This window comes from Muscardinus avellanarius (assembly GCF_963383645.1).
Source record: "Muscardinus avellanarius genome assembly, chromosome: 16".
Classification (NCBI taxonomy): Eukaryota; Metazoa; Chordata; class Mammalia; order Rodentia; family Gliridae; genus Muscardinus; species Muscardinus avellanarius.
This window is the reverse complement of record NC_137802.1, coordinates 45,642,990-45,662,429: the sequence shown is the minus strand read 5'-3', so window position 1 is coordinate 45,662,429 and position 19,440 is coordinate 45,642,990. Positions and strand designations below refer to the sequence as shown.

The 19,440-nt window shown below is 49.3% G+C and overlaps 1 protein-coding gene across 1 annotated transcript in view; it reads right to left on the bottom strand.

Moving 5' to 3' along the window:
• Positions 1 to 2,590: 2,590 nt before the first annotated feature.
• FAM117A (family with sequence similarity 117 member A) overlaps positions 2,591 to 19,440 on the bottom strand; it is a gene marked incomplete at both ends in the record, with an annotated part of 57,753 nt that continues 40,903 nt past the window's right edge. The window contains 6 exons of the mRNA XM_080713720.1: positions 2,591 to 2,891; positions 5,344 to 5,494; positions 6,646 to 6,847; positions 8,348 to 8,482; positions 8,887 to 8,997; positions 11,782 to 11,877. Of these exons, the coding sequence (XP_080569846.1) occupies positions 2,591 to 2,891; positions 5,344 to 5,494; positions 6,646 to 6,847; positions 8,348 to 8,482; positions 8,887 to 8,997; positions 11,782 to 11,877 (996 nt within the window). The remainder of the gene's footprint in view (positions 2,892 to 5,343; positions 5,495 to 6,645; positions 6,848 to 8,347; positions 8,483 to 8,886; positions 8,998 to 11,781; positions 11,878 to 19,440) is intronic.

The window sequence follows — 19,440 nt, the reverse complement described above, 5'->3', positions numbered from 1 at the left end:
GATCCCTTCCCCATCCAAGGGTTAGGTCTCCACCTGCTGGCCCGAATTTCCAGGGCAAGATTGATCCGGGTTCTTTCCACTACCACTAATTCTCAGGTGGCCCTTGGACTGTGAAGCTTCTCTTTGAGCAGCCTGTTGGTTTGGCACGACCTCAGGCAAAGGAAGGAAACACTGGGCAGCACCACACCCATCGCCCGGGTTCTGACTCACTACGGCTGTGGGGGTAAGCCAGGCATCTTGGGGGGAGGGGATAAGAGATGGAAGACAAGGTCTGTCCCCAGCCCAGTCTCTTTCCTATTGGTGGGTCAGTGGGGGCGGGGAGGGGTCTTCACACATGTTCCCTCCTGTTCATTTGCTTTCTCTGCTGAATCAGGGGGCATCTCCAGGGAAGCAAAAAGCAGTTAAGTGACCTGGGTTCCACTCCCAGCTCTGCCTCTTTATCAGCTGGGACCTCCAACAATTCACTTGACCTCTGAGTCAAATTTCCTCATGTGAAATTAATGGGAATATAATAACAACCAGGAGAGCGCCATGGTTAGATGCATGGGCAGTGGATTCAAATGATCAGGTTTCCAGTCCTACCTCCCCCACTTGGTATGTGTCTTCTGGAAAAGTTATCCAATCTTTTTGACCCTCCCTCATTGGTATAGGGGAACTTACCACATTTCTCTCATTGGGTGGTTGTCACATAGTTCGATGACATTTCATGTGAAGCACCTAATATGGTATTTGCTGCTTTACCAAGCTAATAAATGCTAACTGGGTAACCTGTCCTATAGTTTGTTCTAAGGTGTTATGAAATAGATAAAATTGTACTCATTAGGACTGCCCTTAGAGCAGTCAACTTTCAATCCACACAGTGGGAATGTTTCTCTTGTGAGAATGCTTTGTAAATCCCAAAGCACTGTCAGAATGTTGGGATGGTTATTTTCATTTTCCAAAAAAAAACTCTTACAGAAGCAATACTGGACTGAGAAGATGCAAAAAGCAGGAATCCTCCAAGGCTGTACCCTGAATACTCACTGAGATGGAAAAATACCCAAAAGGAGGCACGGCTTCCCTAAAACAGTGCCAAGTCTACCTGAATGCTGGTCCCCGGTCTTGTTCCTCTTGCTAGTGCAAGAAGCACCCATGATGTCAAACTGTCGCCTCTTGGTCACTCTCATTTCTTCTCTAAAATCCACTCTTCCTATGGAACTTTTTCATGGAAGAACAGGTAGCTTCTCCAGTGGCTCCCTCACCCCACCTTCAGGAAACACCACACTCTCTGTTTTGGACAGACTTTAGTCAACTGTTTGTGTGTCCTTGTGAAGAGTCTAAGCATGGCATCCACCCATGTAGAACCAAGATGCACACAGTAATGTGTTAAGTCAGTGCTCCTTTTCATTTTTTAAAATTCTTTGATGGTACTGGGGATGGAACCCAGGGGCCTTCCACCTCCAGGCTACTCTCCCAGACCTATTTTATATTTTTTTTTATTTGGAAACAGGGTCTCAAGCCAGCGGAGGCTGGCTTCGAACCCGCACGATCCTCCTGTATCAGTCTCCCAAGCGCAGGGATTACAAGTGTGTGCCACCACACCCGGCTATTCTTTCTCTTGAAGATAGGCCCAAGCAATGACTGGAGCACCCTGTATCTCCACCCCACCCCTCCTGCTCCAGGTATTGAACAGAACTAACTTCAAGCTGCTGGGAATACTTATTTATTTGGTCTATTAACACCAAGATCTGCAAAAAAACAACCTCTAAACACAAGATAAGAAAACTCAAACATTAACAGTCTTCTTCAATTTTGTGTAAGCTCTGCAGTACGGAAAATATACAAACTTCAAACAGCTGCAAAAATAGTGTCTTTGGGAGAAAATAGAGTTTCTACATCAATACAAGAAAAATAGGCATTTTTCGAATCCAACCCAGCCCTGGGGCGGGTAGAGGGTGGAGGGTGACCCTTGCCTTGCCACCTGGAGGAATGCCAGCTCTTCCTCCCCCCACCCGCCTGGGGCTGGGCTGCCACTTTAAGACAATCTTTAGTCAGGGGAAAAGTGAGATGAAAATGCCACTTGGGAAAACACTTGGTTCCTCCCTCTGCCCGCAGCTGAATGGGTCAAGTGTTGTCGCCCTCTAGGGCCACTTTGGTCAGCTCCTCCAAAGAGGGAGGCGTGGGGACGGGGGTGTCTATCTCCTGGTCTGCTCTTCTGTGTTTCTGGAGGTGGGGAGGGAAGGAAATCTGTGGCCTCCCCTCTCCTTCAATCACAGCCGGCGTGCTCTACGACAAGAGGCTCCTCTCAGTCATTTGGACTCATGCCCTCAGTGGGGGACTCAAGACCTTCTGGGTGTTTCCACCAAGTGGGGGAGGCGGCGGGGACACAAGTGTGAGTCCTGAGCTACCCAGCTGCTAGTGGAGAAGGCAGGTCCCCTCACATTCAGAGGGGCCAGTGTCCATCAGAATGAGGACCTGGGGCTTTGACACAATAAATGAAAGTGCTCGAAGGCCAAGAGGGAAGGGCTCCTCCATCTCCCAGCTCGGGGAGCTAGAGATGGGCCTGCCACCAAGGCACTGATCTCTGTGGTGAAGTTGGGGTGCAGTCCCCTCAGACCACCAGGGAGCTCTGGAAAAGCACGGACTCTTCTGAGGGTGGGGTGCGCTGCCATGGCTCGAATGGCAGTGGGGAGGCCTTGGAGGCCTCTGGATCCTTCCGGGGTGGTGCCCTGGGGCTGGCAGGGGGAAGGGGAGACCCCGGGCTTGAGGGGCAGTTACGGAAGATGAAGCCCACGCCAGGGAAGAGGGGCTTCATCAAGTTGACAGGGCAGAAGGCCGAGCCGGTCGGGTTGAAATGTACTTTGTTCTTGTCAGGACAGGAAGTCAGGAAGGCCAGGTCAGGACCTGGGGACCTGGAAGAAGGAGAGAAACAGACACATGTTCACGCAGAAGAACAGTCAATGAGAGAGGGTGAGACATTACCGCAGGAGGGAAGCTGGGTCTCTGCTGAAACAGGACGTAACGTGACCAAAAAACGAATGGCTAAAGTCTTTAAGTCTGACAGTGCTTTATTTTTTAAATATATGGCTAAACAACAAGGAAATAGAATTTAGCTAGCAGGAGGGATTGCTTCCCCAAAATGTGATTCTAAGAGAGGAGACCAAAGGATCGTTTCATTGGAAAAATGTTATTAGTGAGTGGTGTTTTAGGATCAGACTACAGGCCTGACAGAGATCTTTTTTTGTTTGTTTGTTTTTTGGTACAGGGGATTGAACCCAGGGGAATTCTACCTCCAAGCTACATCCCTAACCATTTTTAGTTTTGAAACAGGGTCTCACTAGATTACTGAGATTCTCTGAGGCTGTCCTTGAGCCCATGATCCAACTGTTTCAGTCCCCTAAGTACTGGGATTCTGGGTGTGCGCCATCACGCTCGGCTAGGCACTATGACTTTCTAAGCCATTAGCCTAAAGCAGGGCTCTCAGCCTTAGCACTACTGATACTTTGAGCTGGATAGCTCATCATTGCAGAGGGCAGGGCGCTGCCCTACGCACACAGGATATCTAGCAGCATCCCTGGCCTCTCCCAGTAGAGGTAGTGATGCCAGCAGTGCCATATTGTTCCCCTCACACATGGAGTTGTGACAACTAAAAATATCTCTTGATATTGTCAAATACTTCCTCGGGGCCAAAACTGTCTCCTGTTGAAATCTACTAACTCAAAGAATCTAATTTTTAAACACATTTGAAAGGAGTGATTATTTAAACTTTTGCTGGGAGAAAAAGTAGACCTTTTGGAAGATATAGGGTTTTTTTGTTTGTTTGTTTTTTGTTTGGTGTGTATTTGTGTGTGTACTTGTGTTATTAGGTTCTAATTCCCCATGTGGTCTTGGCCATATTGTTTTTTGTTTGTTTGTTTTTTGTTTGGGGTGTGTGTGTGTGTGTGTGTGTGTGTGTGTGTGTGTGTGTGTTATTAGGTTCTAATTCCCCATGTGGTCTTGGCCATGTCTGCCTTGCCTTTGTGTGTATGTGTGTATGTGTGTATGTGTGTGGGGGGGGGGAGGAAAGTGTTTAGGGATTGAACCCAGGCCTTGTGCATGCTAGGTAAATGCTCCACTGCCTATAATCCTCATGCTTGGGAGGGTGAGACTGAAGGATCATAGGTAGGAGGCCAGCCCCAGCAACTTAGTGAGTCCCTTTACAACCTAGTGAGGCCTTGTTTTAAATTTTTAAAAAATCATAAAAAGGGCTGGGAGTGTGGTTTGGAGGTAGAATGCCTCTGGATTCAATCTCCATTATCAAAAAAAAAAAAAGAAAGAAAGAAAGAAAGAAAAGAAAAGAAAAAAGAAAGAAAGAAAAAGAAAAGAAAAGAAAAAAAACAACTGATGGGTCACAACCTCCCTCGCAGGGAGAACACAGAGGCAGGAAGCTAAATGAGATGACTTAAGACTGCTTCTGGCATCAGGAGTCTGTGAAAGAATTGGGATGAACAACAGCCTAACATCTACCAGCGTTTCCAGTTTTAACTTCTTACCTAAAATGTGCAGTGAGGCCGTAAGAGCCCAGAGTCCGGTTAAGCTAGAGCTGGCCTCTCCACAGCCCAGAAGAGCCTGTGGTCTTGAAGGGACACCAGACAACAGTGGCACCAGGACAAAACCCTGTTGGCAGCAGCTTTCTCTCCAACTCCCACCTTCATGTGTGGTCCTTGCCCTTATCTGGCATACAAACCCGGTCCCAGCTAAATCCTCTCTCATAACTAAACTTCCTGACTGCCACTGAAACCACAACTTCCAGTGTGAATCTACCCTGATGATTATGAAGCTGCAGGGGAAAGAAATCAACAGAAAAATGGCTTCTGAACTATACAGTCCAGTTTGGGAATATCCCAGGTTTCTTACTTGCAAGGACTGGAAATTTCTGTCTGGGAGTCCATGACACTTGAACCCCTATAGCCACAGGCTGAAGAACTACTAGGACGTATTCTCTTTCTCTCTCTCTCTCTGATTATGGTCTAGCAAATTCTCATACCTTCCCCAGGGATGGAAAAAAATAGAAGAAACAAAGGGCCTAGGTTTCAGATGTCTTTCCTTTCCAGCTCCTGCTGCGCTTATGGCTGGCATGTGGGCAGAGAGCAGGTTTCTATGGAGATAATGATAAGCAAAGATTTAAGTGCTCAGAGGAGGTAATGTCAACAAGTTTGATCATGGAAAAACTGCGGCACTGATAATCTGATGTTGACAACACCTCCAGACAAGAGAGAGTCTAAGACTGAAGAAGGACCTGTCAGGTAGGATAACACAGGGCTCACCCTCCATCCTCCTCCCTCCCTCCCTCCCTCCCATACCCCATGCACCTCAGATACTCACGTGGCCTCTTCAAACACTCGCACTCTCTCGCAGCCCTCTGGGGGCTCACGTTTGAAGACATAGCTATGATTGGGCCGAGGGGAGGCAGCAAAGGCAAGGACTGGAGATGGGCTGCCATCTTCGAGGAAGGCCGGGTGGCCTGGAGAGGAGGCTGCAAAAAGAGCAAGGGCAAGTCCAGCGGAGACGAAGAAAGACCTCTGCTTTCCTTGGCTCAGACTTTGGGCAGCAGGGGGCATGGCCTCCCCGAAGAAGAGGCTGGCAGTGGCTATACTAATCAGGCTGCTTTGTTTCATACTCTCCCTTAAAAATCCTGAAGAGACATACATACATGCAGCTTACAGGCATACACGCCACACAGTGGGACAAATACAGTTGAACTGATGGAAGAAAGTCTCATACCAATTCTACATTCCTAGGTCTCAGAGGTTAAGGAATCCTACCTGCCTCTTCCTGAGACTGCGCTGCCCTGCCCTGCCTGCCAGCACATGCTTTTCCTTGCTGCCATCTGGAGAAACCACGTCTCCTTCCAGGGAGTGCTCCTATACTGACTCTGAGGAGCAACCTTTGCACAACCCCACTCAGAGGACAGGATTCTTCTCACTTTCTACCCAGAGAACATACTTTGTCTAGGTTGCAAATATTGACTTTATCTGTTATTTATCTCGCTTTTATTCCTTTTTACTCCAGGCTCTATTTACCTCTGTGTATTGTTAGATCATGCCCTTGGCCAGCCTGCCTGGGGTTGCTGTGACAATCAAATCAGATGCTGCGGGCACACTGCTTCCTAACATATGGGCCATTAGTAGGGGGCAGGAATCCTATCTCATCCTCTCTGTGAAGTGCCAGGGCACAGGGGAAAGTCGGGACTTGGAGTCAGAGTTTGAGTGTGAGATGGGATCTAACTGTGGGACCCTGGGTGAGAGACCATATCCTCTTCTATCATGCAGCCACCCTGAGGGCTCTTGCTGGTAATGAGTGGCAGGGACACCTGAACAGAGATACGCTGGCTTTCCACTACAGCACGCTAATCCTCTGCCAGAGTGTGGGGACAAGAGGGCCTGCTCCTTTGGATTCCTGTGAAGATTCAGTAAAAGTATAGGTGCTGAGACTTTATAAACTACAAATCAGACTGTGATATAAACGACCATTATTATTTGCATAGTGTGCAGAATGAAAATGACTCATAAAGATATGCTGGTTGGTTCTTAAATAATGCTGGCCCTGAAGTGCTTAGCAGGAAAAGTGGGCGGAGCCACTCCTGTCGCCCGGAGTCAGCCCCGCTGCCACAGCTCCGCGGCTTACCTTTGTCACTGGGGATGGATGCCAGCTCCTCAATAGCACCCCGGGGTTCCTCAGGGCTGGCCCGGCCAGAGGGCTGGGGGGATGCCAAGGGCATGGAGGGAGAACTGGCAAGGTTGCCCGGCTCCAAGAGGAGGAGGGGATGATCACAGCTGCCACTCTGGGGAGGTGCGGGGGCTCGGTGCCCATCAGGGACCTCAAGAATCTGATGGGAAAGGAGGGGCAGACTCTCAGCCCTGGGCCTGTTCAGGCCTGCCGCACCGCGGTGACCTCGCAGTCCCTCCCAGGCCCTTTTTCTCGGCTCTATTCATCATCACACATGACAACAGAACACCATGGCTCAGGACATCAATTTCCTACCTCCCCTGCACCTGGGAGGAACTCCACTCCCCCATTCCTCCTCCATGGCACCTTGCTCTTCCTCCTCCTAGCACTGGCAATCCAATGTATAATCACATATTCATTTGTGTGGTGTGATCAACGTGTCACTCACTAAGTGTATAAGTCTCATGAAGACAGGGGCCTTCTTTCTGTGTGCTGGGCTCTGGGTGCACAAAGGATAATTATACCAAACACCTGCTGCCCCCTCCTTTTTAACCATTCAATAGTGCTTATACCCACAGCTCACTGAATTGTGTGCATGTGTTTGGGTATAAATAAAATCCTGCAAATATCCAAATTAAAAGTCAACTAGTTGGTAAATCATAAACTGGGTTGTGTGTCCATTACAATTAAATTAATACTGCCCAACTGGCATTCCCCAGTTGTACTGTGTCAGTACAAAAATGTGCCTGAGACTGCAGAAAAGGTAGCAGATAATTCTGCCTGGGAATGGGATGGGGAAAAGGCTGCACAGGGATGGATGCATATTGCCAGGTGGCACAAACTTCTAAACTCTGTACTTTGGAGGCCGAGACAGGAGGATCACAGATTCAAAGCCAGCCTCAGCTACTTAGTGAGAGCACTGCACCTAAGTGAGACCTTTTTTCAAAATAAAGAATAAAGTCGGGTGTGTTGGTGCACGCTTGTAATCCCAGTACTTGGGAGGCTGAAACAAGAGGATTGCACAGGTTCGAAGCCAGCCTCAGCTACTTAGTGAGGCTCGCAGCAACTTAGTGAGACCCTGTTTCCAAATAAAATAGGAAAAAGGTCTGGGAGTATAGCCCAAAGGTAGAAAGCCTCTGGGTTTCATCTCCAGCACCACAAAAAATTAAGAAAGAAAGAAAGAAAGAAAGGAAGGAAGGAAGGAAGAAAGAAAATGAAATAAAAAATAGGGGTAAGGGTGAAGCTCAGAGGTAGAATGCCTCAGGGTTCCATCCCCAGCACTGCAAAAATTAATTCATTAAATAAAATAAAGAGGGGGGGGGAAGGACATGGTGCTATGTAATGGGCGGCACGCGCTGAGGTCCAGGTGGATGAAGGTGCTTTTTTCTCCCAGCTGGGGATACTCTCCTCTGCCAATACTTGCTCCCCTCTACTCACTATGTGAGGCCTTCCCCAGATACACCCTCACACCTCTATTGTCCCTGTGCTCAAGTCCACTTCAAACTAATGAACTCACTCCACCTGGCAGGCAGGTGTTTGTCTGCCATTGTTTATGCAGCTACAGCCTGAGAGGCCCCAGACAGCGATGCTCCCACCTGCCCTCATGCAAGCCCAGCCAGGAGTTGCCTGCCGGTGTGTGCAGGGTTCAGGGGCCACTCACCCTCAGCAGCTCCTCTTCACCCTGTTCCTTCACGAACACCTCCTCCAGCTCTTGGTTGAGCCCTTCCAGGCTCCTGTGCAGGCAGGGGCTGAGTCGTAGGACAGGGCACCCTGAGGGGAAGCTGGGAGGGGACGCCTGAGGAGGAGGAGATGAAGCCATCACGGGAAGCCCCGCTAGCCCCCACCCAGTCTCACCTGCACCAGGGGTAATGGCTATGACCACCCCAGGACCAAGTGAACAAAGGACAACTTGGGGACGTCTACAGATTGCGATAGGCCTGCTCAGTGGGTTTGCTCCAGAAGAGTTTTGTGTACAGTATACTTTTAGAGTCATTGCCTCAACTGCACAGGGATGGGGAGGGAGGAGAGAGAGACATTCAGAACAGAAAGAAGCCAAGTCCAAGTGTGAGCTAAAACTTCACCTAGCCTCCCATACGGCCATGAAACACGCATTGTGGTAGGGCTCAGGATCTCCAAGACCCAGGAGCATTGTGCCCAGCAAGGAGGACACAGGGGAGCAGGTCAAGGGAGAAAGCGTACCCTCAGTGCTCCCCGCACGGCGTGGTCCCCTTGCAGCGGGGAGCCCCGCTCTTTCTCCTTCCCACTGCGGCTCAGCTTGGTCCTCTGTAATTGTTGCTTCAACTTGGTAATCTGAAGAGAGGAGAGAAGAGGGAGGTAAAGCAAAGCACTGGGACCCCCTCCCAGTAAAAAGAGAAAAAAAGAAAAACATTGAGAATATATAACACCATTACCATTTTTGTCTTTGACAGATTGCAAAGGTACAGGGGCACCACTTCACTAAGAACAATGAAAGGTGTTATTTCTGAATGCTGATGACCACTCACATCTCAAAGTACATTCTCAACTATCCCAAAGGCCCTAAGACCGGGAAGAATGAAGATATTTTTCTTTTTTTTTGAACCCAGGGCTATTCTACCTCCAAGATACACCCCCAGCCCTATCTTTTATTCTTAATTTGGAAACAAGGTCTCACTAAGTTATGGAGGCCCTCACTAAGTAGCTGAAGCTGGGAGTGAATCTATGATCCTCCTTTCTCAGACTCCCAAGTATTGCGATTACAAGCATGTGCCACTATGCCCAGCTTCTTTCTTTCTTTCTTTCTTTTTTTCTTTTTTTCTTTTTTTTTTTTTTTTGTGTGTGTGTGTGTGGTACCGAGGATGGAACCCAGGGGCATTCTACCTCCAAGCTACACCCCCAGCCCTATTTAGTCTTTTTATTTGAAACAGGGTCTCGCTGAGTTGTGAAAGGCCTCACTAAGTAGCTGAGGCTGTCCATGAACCATTATCCTCCGGTCTCTGCCTCCCGAACTGGGATTACAAGTGTGCACCACTATGCCTGGCTGTGAACCTGAGATCCTCCTGTCTCAGTCTCCCAAGTACTGGGAGGCTTAGATAGGAAGATCAGAGATTCAAAGCCAGCCTCAGCAACTTACTGAGGCCCTTAGTAACTGAGACCCTGTTTCAAAATAAAAATAAAATAGGGCTGAGGTGTAGCTTGGAGGTAGAATGGCCCTGGGTTTGCTGTACACGGTGGCGCACGCTTGTAATCCCAGTACTTGAGAGGCTAAAACAGGAGGCTCACACAGGTTTGAAGCCAGCCTCAGCTACTTAGTGAGGCTCTCAGCAACTTAGTGAGACCCTGTTTCCAAATAAAATATAAAATAGTTTGGGAGCATAGCCTGGAGGTAGAAGGCCCCTGGGTTCCATCTCTAGTACTACAGAAAAAAAAGAAGAAAAAGAAGATAAAAAAAAGAATACCCCTGGGATCAATACTCAGTAACACACAACACACACACACACACACACACACACACACACACACACAGACTATATTCTACAGGGTAAACTTTCTAGAAGGACTATTACATTTCCTCTTGACTCCCATGCCCTGTAACAATTAGAAAATCATCAACAACTTTGAATATTATCCTTGTCACATTTGTAATTCTGGGCCTCTCTTTCCTCAAGTAGCAAATACTCATGGATGTTGCACTATATAAATGGAATTTGGGCTGGGCGTGGTGGCACACACTTGTAATCCCTGTAATTGGGAGGCTGAGACAGGAGGATTACAGATTTGCGGCCAACCTCAGCTATTTAGTGAGGCTCTCTGCAACTTAGTGAAACCCCGTTTCAAAATAAAGAATAAAAAAGAGGGCTGGAGGTGTAGCTGGAGGTAGAATGCCCCTGGATTCCATCCCCAGTACTGCAAAATAAAAAGGAATTCAGAGAGTGACTCTATTAGCCAGGTGCAGTGGCGTATGCCTGTCATTTCAGTACTTGGGAGGTTGAGGCAGAAGGATCGCAGGTTCAAGCCCAGCCTCAGACCTTAGGGAGAGCCTCAGCAAGTTGTTAAGACCAAAAAGGGCCGGGGTGCAGCTCAGGTAGAATGGCCCTGGGTTCGACACCCAGTACCCAACACAAACACAAACAAGAAACCTTAGGAAGCTGGGCGTGGTGGCACATGCTTGTGATCCCAGCATTTGGGAGGCTGAGACAGGAGGATCGCGGTTTGTGGACAGCCTCAGCTACTGAGTGAGGCCCTCTCCAATTCAGTGAGATCCTGTTTCAAATTAGAGAAAAAAAATAGAGTTCGGGATGTCACTCAGAGGTAGAACGCCCCTTGGTTCAATCCCCAGTAAAATACACACACACACACACACACACACACACACGAAGAGAGAAAAATAAACCTATGACCATAGTCAGGAAGAAAGTGCTTTTAGATTTGTCACTGTGGGTCATTCACAGCATGATTCCCTATCCCAAGTGTGAATAACTTGCTTACTCTGAATGTTGAAGACTTTTAAGTGTTTTTAAATTTCCTCTTAGGCCTAAACTTGCAGTGCATTCACTTCATATTTTCTCCCTGTTCTCAGGGACAAGCAGGGCAGGAGCAACTTCCTTTAGTGAGGCCGTCCAGGGTGAGTCCTGCAAGTTGATCTTTTTAGGAACTGCCATACGACCGACCAGTCAGGAGGAGCCGGCTCCAGAGCCCTGGGGTCCCAGCCTCTGGCTTTCTCCTCTCAACCTCCATGCCTTGAGCCCTCCTGAGGCAGAGGCAGGGCCAGGGCACAGTGTTTAGGAATACATAATTATTTTTCTCTTCTTTTAAAATAAGGCGGGCTGAATAGTTAAGTGGTTAATAAGGCTGGGGGCTCCAGGAACTTGTTCCCTGTCTTCCTTTCGTCTTGGATCTGCTTATCTGGATCTAAGCACAGAGTAAAGGGAGAACAATGGTGACTCAACCAGCAGCCAGTGGCCTGGCCCTTCTCAAGCAGGAGGGTCTGGGATCCTAAGACCCTCAGAAGGCTGGAGCCAGGGCCGAAGGGCCATCTCAGGAGGTGAAGGTGAGACTGGCGAGCAAGGTATGGCTGCCCTTTGGAGCAGAGGCAGCATCCAAGAGGGCACTTACCTCTTTTCTGTGGTCTGTGCTGCCCCAAGACGCCGAGCGCTTGTGTGTGCAGGAGCTGGCCTGCTCACCTTCTGGCTCTTGCCAGGACAGGGGCGTCTGCAGGGAGAAACACAATGAGACAGAGCAGCTTCTCAGGCAGGCCTGGGAAGCAGATGGTTTCCCGGGCAGGGGAGATGGCCTTTGAAGCCTTCTGCATCTGCTCATTAACCTCCTAAGTGGGCCCTGTCTGGTGTGTTCTTCCAGCAGGAGAATCATCAGCACTGCCTCCGTTCTGTCTACGTCCTCCAGAAAACCATCCTGATAACTAGACCAGCCTCCTCTGCACTTGTTATAGTTCTCAGACAGGCATGATACCCACTACTCTAAATGTCCGGTTACACCTCCCCATGGTGATGAATACTATCCTTTTCTTTCCTAACCAGCTCCAAAAGAGCAGAGGCTTGGGAAACAGCAGCATTCTTTATTTTCTCACCCTTGATGTGTCTAGCATGGGCCCAGGTGCCTGGGAGCCTGACAAAAACAAGTGGATAGCCCGGACCCAGGAGGAGCCAATATTAGTAAAACGGGAAAAAGGTCAACACAGGTCCACACGACCCCGAGCAGGAGGTTCCTGTATAGTGGAGGGTCCCAAAATTGCTCCTAATCTTTTCCTGCCCAAAGAATGAGTGGGAAGGCCCAAAGTCATCCTGAATGAGAAAGGAGGACACGCCTTCCAAAGGAGGTAGCCAGAACTCTGAGCCCCACCCTGATTTCTAACTCCCCTTTGCCTTATCACTCCTTGTCCTGGGCCTGCCCTGCCCCTCACACAGAAGGGCTCTCAGCCTGCCATCCTCCACACCTCCCTCGCTACACCAAGACAGTGGCCCAAGATGGAGAGGGGTGTGTGTGTGTGTGTGTACCCTCTTTCTGAGCCCCCACCAAGAGAGAAAGCTGCTGGCTTAGAGCATGAAGCTGAAGAAGCCCAGATCCCTCCCCACTGCCAACATCCCTACTTCCATTCCAAGGGAGGGGCCTGAGGGGAGGGCTCCAGTGGGACCAATTCCTCTCTAACTTCTGTGCAACACACTGCCAAAAACACCAGAGCCTGGGAACTGTCTCCTCCAAGAGATCTGCTGACCTCCCCCAAGAGGTTGCTTCAAACAGAGGGGAGGGCGAGGGAAAACACCACTGCTCACCACCCAACAGCTGCTAGGAAGAGCTCAGCAGGGCAGCCTGAACTGACTGTGACAGCAGACTGCCATGTGCAACAGCTGTGTGGAGAAGGGCTTGGGGACTGAGCCCTGGCTCTTCCTGCCCTCAGCTGTCCACTGAGCAGGCAAGACCTTTACTGAAGTGCGCAACACAGCCAGGGTGAGACAATCGCCTTAACTTCCTTGTCCTGCTACTAATACCAGAGACAGAGACACATTACCTACCATTCCCCCTTTAGGACAAGGGCAGATGGCACTTCCTGTGGCACACAGTGTGGGTGCATGCCCCACAGCCCTCCAGATGATGCTGGCTCTGACAGTCCCTGGAAACCAAGCAACTGGTCTCATTCCAGATGCTCATGTCTCTCTGAACTGGTGTGTTAGCTCCTCAGAAAAGGCTGCTGCAGTGCTAAGAGGGAGAGGGAAGCCTGTCTCCCACAGCCCCCTAAACTCTGCAGATACATGGGCCTCCCTTCCCAGGGTGTCAGGGCCACGCCCGCAGCTCACTAGCTCTGCTAGTCAAAGCTGAGTCCCACACACCTGTCATCCTTGGGAAGGTGGCAGAGGCAATGAGGAGAGATGGCAACAGCGAGGGTGGTGACTGACACCTAGTTCCCCTCCTCAGGGGAGATGCTGCGCTCACAGAAGGCTGGTAAGGGAGAAAAAAACAGCCATTCCTGGGCCGCCATAGCTACTAACTGACATTTCTTCAAGCTCTTCGACTAGCTTCTTTCTTCTGGGGCAGATGAGGGGGTGGAAGGAGACATGTGGGCTACATAGGAGTTCAGAAAAGATTTAAAAATTCTGGTAGCTGGGAGCACCTCCTCCCAATCCACTCTACCTGACCTTTCTCTGCTAAGAAACATCTTCCACCAGTGACTGCCTACTCTGTGTAGACATACCACCAAAGTCTTTGCTTTGTTTCAACAACAACCCCAGCTGTGGGTACTACCATCTCGCCCTTCATCCTAGGGGCTCTCTGCTTACCCAGGAAAACCCATCTCCATCGCCTTCATCCTTCATCCCCTGACCTCTAAGCCTGGTTCCCCATCCAAAATGGTCCATTGGGCCGGGCGTGGTGGCGCACGCTTGTAATCCCCGCGCCTGGGAGGCGGAGACAGGAGGATCACACTGGTTTGGAGCCAGCTACGCTGGCTTAAGAGACCCTGTTTCCAAATAAAAAAAATATAAAATAGGTCTGGGAGTGTAGCCCGGATATAGAAGGGCTCCCAGGAACCCTAGTACCACCAAACAAACAAACAAAATGGTCCACTGGACGGCTCTTACAGTCTTGCTGTCAGCCAGCCTGTCCTATCTGGTCTGTCTCATGCTGAGTGCACGTCACTCGTGCACTCAGTAAATAGTGACTGAATGCACACCGTGTGCCCGGTTCTGGTCCAGGTGCTGGAGACCCAACAGTAGACAAAAATATCCTTAGCTCTTATGTTATACAGGGTGCACTGTTTAACAATGATATGTAGGGCTGGGTATAATGGTGCACGCTTGTAATCCCAGCATTTGAGAGGCTGAGACAGAAGGATCACAATATCTGGACAGCCTCAGCTACTTAGTCAAGCCCTTTGCAACTCAGTGAGACCCTGTTTCAAAATAAAGAATAAAAAATAGGGCTGGGGTGTAGCTTGCAGGTAGAATGCCCCTGGGTTCCATCCCCAATACTAAGAAAGTAAAGAAAGAATGATATGTGTTAACCCATACAGCAAACAAAAAGGAAAGGAATGGTGGGCAGAGGGGACACACTGAAATGCCAGGGAGCCCTCATTGAACAGGTAACATCTGCATAAAACCAGGAAGATGGTGAGAGCGAGAGACAGCTGGATATCTGAGGTGGGAGCCATCAAGACAGGGAGAAGAGATGCAGGAAGACCGGGAGGCAGGGAAAGCCTGGTGTCTGATAATCATAGGCAGCCGGGCGGTGGGGACAGAGCGAGGCAGGGGTAGAGCAGCAGGGGAGGAGGGCAGCGCTGCAGGTTGAAAAATATTCATAGCGCCTGCAGGCGACCTTTGTTTTCTATTTTATGCTTCTCAAGATTTTGTAAACAGTCTCTAATGCTTCCCAGTTCCTGCTGGCAATGGTAGTGGTCCTTCTAATTATAAAGTGATAAATGTCCACTGTAAAACATTAAAATATTATAAAGCTAAAGTGTAACTGGTATGTTGTGGAGTGTAAACTTGATGCGTAAAAAATGGTTTTGTTTTTTCCAATCACTTGTTTAACCATATTCTGTTGAGTGCCCCAAAATAAAGGAATGGGAGAGAATGAGAAGAAAAATGGTCCCTTGCAAATATATCAGATCTCCATATATGTTATTTTATATTGCAAAGACTTGTAAATGTGATCGAGGGTTGTTTTTGTTTTTGTTTTGTTTTGTTTTGTTTTTCAGTACTGGGATGGAACCCAGGGACATTCTACCTCCTAGCTCTATCTACAGGCTTATTTTTTATTCTTTATTTTGAAACAGGGTCTCACTGAGTTGCAGAGAGCCTCACTAAATAGCTGAGGCTGTCCTTGAACCGTGTGATCCTCCTGTCTCAGACTCTTGAATGCTGAGATTATAAGCTTAGAAACGTGAGCCACCATGCCCAGCTGTGATTAATGACCTTGAGATGAAATGTTTATGGTAGAGTTATCTGGGAAGGCCTGCAAAGCGATCGCAGTGGCCTAATAAGAGAGAGGAGCAGAGGGAGATTGTACCCACACAGAGGAGAAGGTGATGTGACCACGGAGACTGGAGTGACGTGGCTACAAGCCAAGGGGCACTAGCAGCCACAGGAAGTAGGATGAGGCAAGGAACAGACCCTCCCCCACCGAGAGTGTCTCGAGAGCATGTGGCCCGGCTAACACCTCAGTCCACTGGCTCTGACTGGCCTTTGGCCTCCAGGACTGTGACAGAGCAAGTTTCTGGGTTTTTGTTTGTTTGCTTGTTTGTTTTTGTTTTATGTGGTACTGAGGATTGAACCCAGGGGCATTCTATCTCTGGGCTATACCTCCAACCCTATTTATTTACTTATTATTTTTTTATTTACTTATTTATTTGGTACTGGGAACTGAACTCAGTGGCAGTCTACCTCCAAGCTATACCCCCCACCCTATGTTATTTATTTACTTATTTTTTGAAGCAGAGTCTCATTAGGTTGCTGAGAGTCAAAACTGCAATCCTCCTGTCTCAGCCTCCCAAGTACCGGGATTGCAGGTGTGTGCCACCATACCTGGCTATTCTTGATTTTGAAACAGGATCATACCAGGTTGCTGAGAGTCTCACTATATTGTTACTGAGGTTGTCCTCAAACCTGCAATCCTCCTGTCTTAGCCTCCCAAGTACTGGGATTACGGATGTGCACCGCCATGCCTGGCTTTGTTTGAAGCTCTTCATGTGCTGGCATTGAGTACTGTTAGGGCAGGTGTGCACTCAGATGTGGGCTTTAGCCCCTGCAACTGAGCTGGGTGAGTGAAGAGTGAGCACCAGGGGCTGTAGAGCACTTGCCTATCATGCATAAAGCCCAAGGTCCAATCCCTAGAATCACAGGAAAAAAAAAAAAAAGGGTGAAGACCATGCCCACTTATTTCCAGTACTTCTAATTAGCCAGAACCCTCTTCTTCTGGGTCTTACTACAGAGGTCTGGATCAACTTTTCCTTGGAGCACAGAAAAATCACAGCTAGAGAAGTCTACCCTTAGAGATGTAGCCAGGACGGGGGTCAAGCCAGGCCGCCTGGCAGCACTGTGAGTGATCATTCTAGGTGACCCTCTGGAAGCAGAACAGAGCTTGAGTACAAAAGACCAAAAAGTCATGTTCGTCAGTGGGCTCATGCAGCAGAACGCTCTTACTTCACAGCCTGGCCTGGGGAGCAGCGGAGGAGAAGCAGGGCCCCTGGCTAACCGTGAGTGGCAGCAGCAGGCTGTGCAGCTGGGGCTCTGATTGCGCAAACTGGACATGGTCAGACCAAGGAAGACTTGCCTGGGATTCTGAGGTCTCAGAGCAACATGTGGGAGGGTAACTGGGCATGGGAGAGGAGGAGAGCTTTCCCAAAAGCTAATATAGTGAGAAGGGGGACAAGATGGAGCTGGAAACTGCCCATGCTGGAATGCCTTTCTGGGCCTCCAACCCAACTAAATTTCTACCTGGACTCCAGGACAAGGGGCAGAAGAGCCCTGGTCCTGGCTGTTGCAACTGAGTGAGCTCCACGTGCAGGGCTGGGCTGGGCCCTGGGAAATAACACACTATATGTGCACAGAAATGAAGAGCAGTGCAATGCCTGGTCTGGAAGAGATGGTGAGTAACTAGATGATAACCCGAAAACCATCAGAGAATTAGTCCCTTAGAGCTCTGGCCAAATCACAAGTCAGGGAAAAGGCTCTGAAGGTGGTCTGTTGGTCAGCACTGGGAACTCTAGCTGCAAGTGGCCAAGTCACCATCTTTGGCCCTAAAGTGACTAAACAATCCTCAGATTTTCCATCATGGCCCCATTTTCAAATATCTGCTGCTGTTTTCAAACCACATACTGAACAACTGGTCCTGGTCACCAGTTTGGAAAACAGGCACTGTGCCCAGGCCCTCACACCCACCAAGAAAAACATGTTTTAAAGGCCTGTGGTAGTCACAGTGAATTGTGTGACACCACCGAATGCTGTTGCACTGGCTTGGGAAAGGAGAGGACAGCACGCAGGTAGGGAACGGATGCCGAAGGGGACACATCCCCAAACCCATGTGCTCACCTCTGCTCCGGCCCTCAGGACATGCGGCGGGGCTGGGCAAGGACTTGGGCTTGTTCTTCCCAAAGGGTAAATTGGGGCTAATGGAAAAAATATCATATCATAGAGGCTTTTGCATCTCACCTGGAAGATGCAGAAGAAACGGGGCTAGGGAGGAGGAGAATGGGGGCAAGTACCCAGAGTCCTGTCTGTGGGCAGGATGAGACCAGCAGGGGAACTTGGCTCAAACAGTCATCCCAGCTGTGGTGAGACCACTTCCTCCCTCTAGAAGAATGCAAGAAGACTCAAATACTTTGCACAGCAAGAGGGGAGGGGGTAACCAGCCACCGGCATGTGCTGCCATCAAGCTATATACACTGGGGTTATAGGCATGCGCCACCATGCCTGGACATCCACTCATCCAATTTAAATAGATCAAAAGCTTTCTAAGGGCTGGAGAAAACATAGCTTAGTTACGGAGTGCTTGTCTAGCATGCCCGAGGCCCTAGACCACAGCTCATTTGTTTCCCTAGGACCACAAATAAATCAATTGATTAATAAATAAAGCTTTCAAGGACTTGAGTAGGTCTCCTTCTCCTCCTTCTTTCTTCCCTCCCCCACACTCTGCATTTCTAGCCTTCCTGGGTGAGCTCCCAGTACTCAACAGGAAAGAAACATATTACTTAGATCCGAGATGTTGGGGGTGCCTCAGGCCTTTGCAGTGTGACACCTCAGGCCTTTGCAGTTGACGAAGGTAGCCTACGCCAGGCCAAGGGCCTCAAGCAGGAATTTGAACGGATCCCAAAACCTAGAAGCAGAAAATTCCCAGAAGACCAGGAACGAAAATGGGCAGAGTACATATTTTGGTCTGGATGCCTATGCTGATCCGAATTCTCCCACCTCCTGCCTGCAGCCACAATATTGACAGGTTGCTAAGAGTTCCTCGAGGGCTGGAGCCCATCCCGGGGAAAGAGGAAAGCTGTATGGCTGGGCCTTGCCAGACCCATGGAGGCGCATCGCTGACCTCTGTCTTGCTGTGGCAAGAAGCCCAGACTTGTTATATAAAAGATCTGGCCTGCAGCTGGAGCCGGAGCAAAACACGCAGCACTGAGCCCAGGCCTCTGCACCGGCCTGGGAACGTTTAGCCGGCCGCCGTGGGTTGACAGAGAGAAAGCTGCCTGAGGAACGAGACGGCGACTTCCTTCAAGGCTGGCAACAGGTAGTGACAGAGGCAGAGACAGGTCAGCTACACAGAAGTCTGCCGTCTGACAGAGAGGGATGCCATCGGGAGCCACACATTGAGACAAAGCCCAGCCCTCTCCTCCAGGAAGCCCTCCTTGAGGAAATCCAGTGTTTGGCTTGAGTTCTGCCCTCAAAAGAGAAAGGGGCACATGTTCCCAGGCCGATGAGAAGAAGCGTAACCTAGTCTACTTGCCCTTGTCCAGTCATAAAGGAAAACAGTGCTCAGGCGCCCAGGAAGTAGCCTGCTCCTGCTACCTCAGGTGATGCCCCTCACCTTTCACTCCTAGGTCTAAAGAGGACCCTCCATTTTCAATCTTGTTAAATTCTTGTTGGTTCAAGGTAGGGTATTCCGCAGAGAATTATCCTCCTCTAAACCTTACCAGACATTTGGCCCCCTCTCATCCAATGGCTGTCTGTTCACTGGCCATCATGGAACTGAAATCCAGACTCTGAGTATTGTCCTAATTTCCTTCTTCTTCTTTTTTTTAAATTTTTTATTGGTGCATTGTATCCAAAC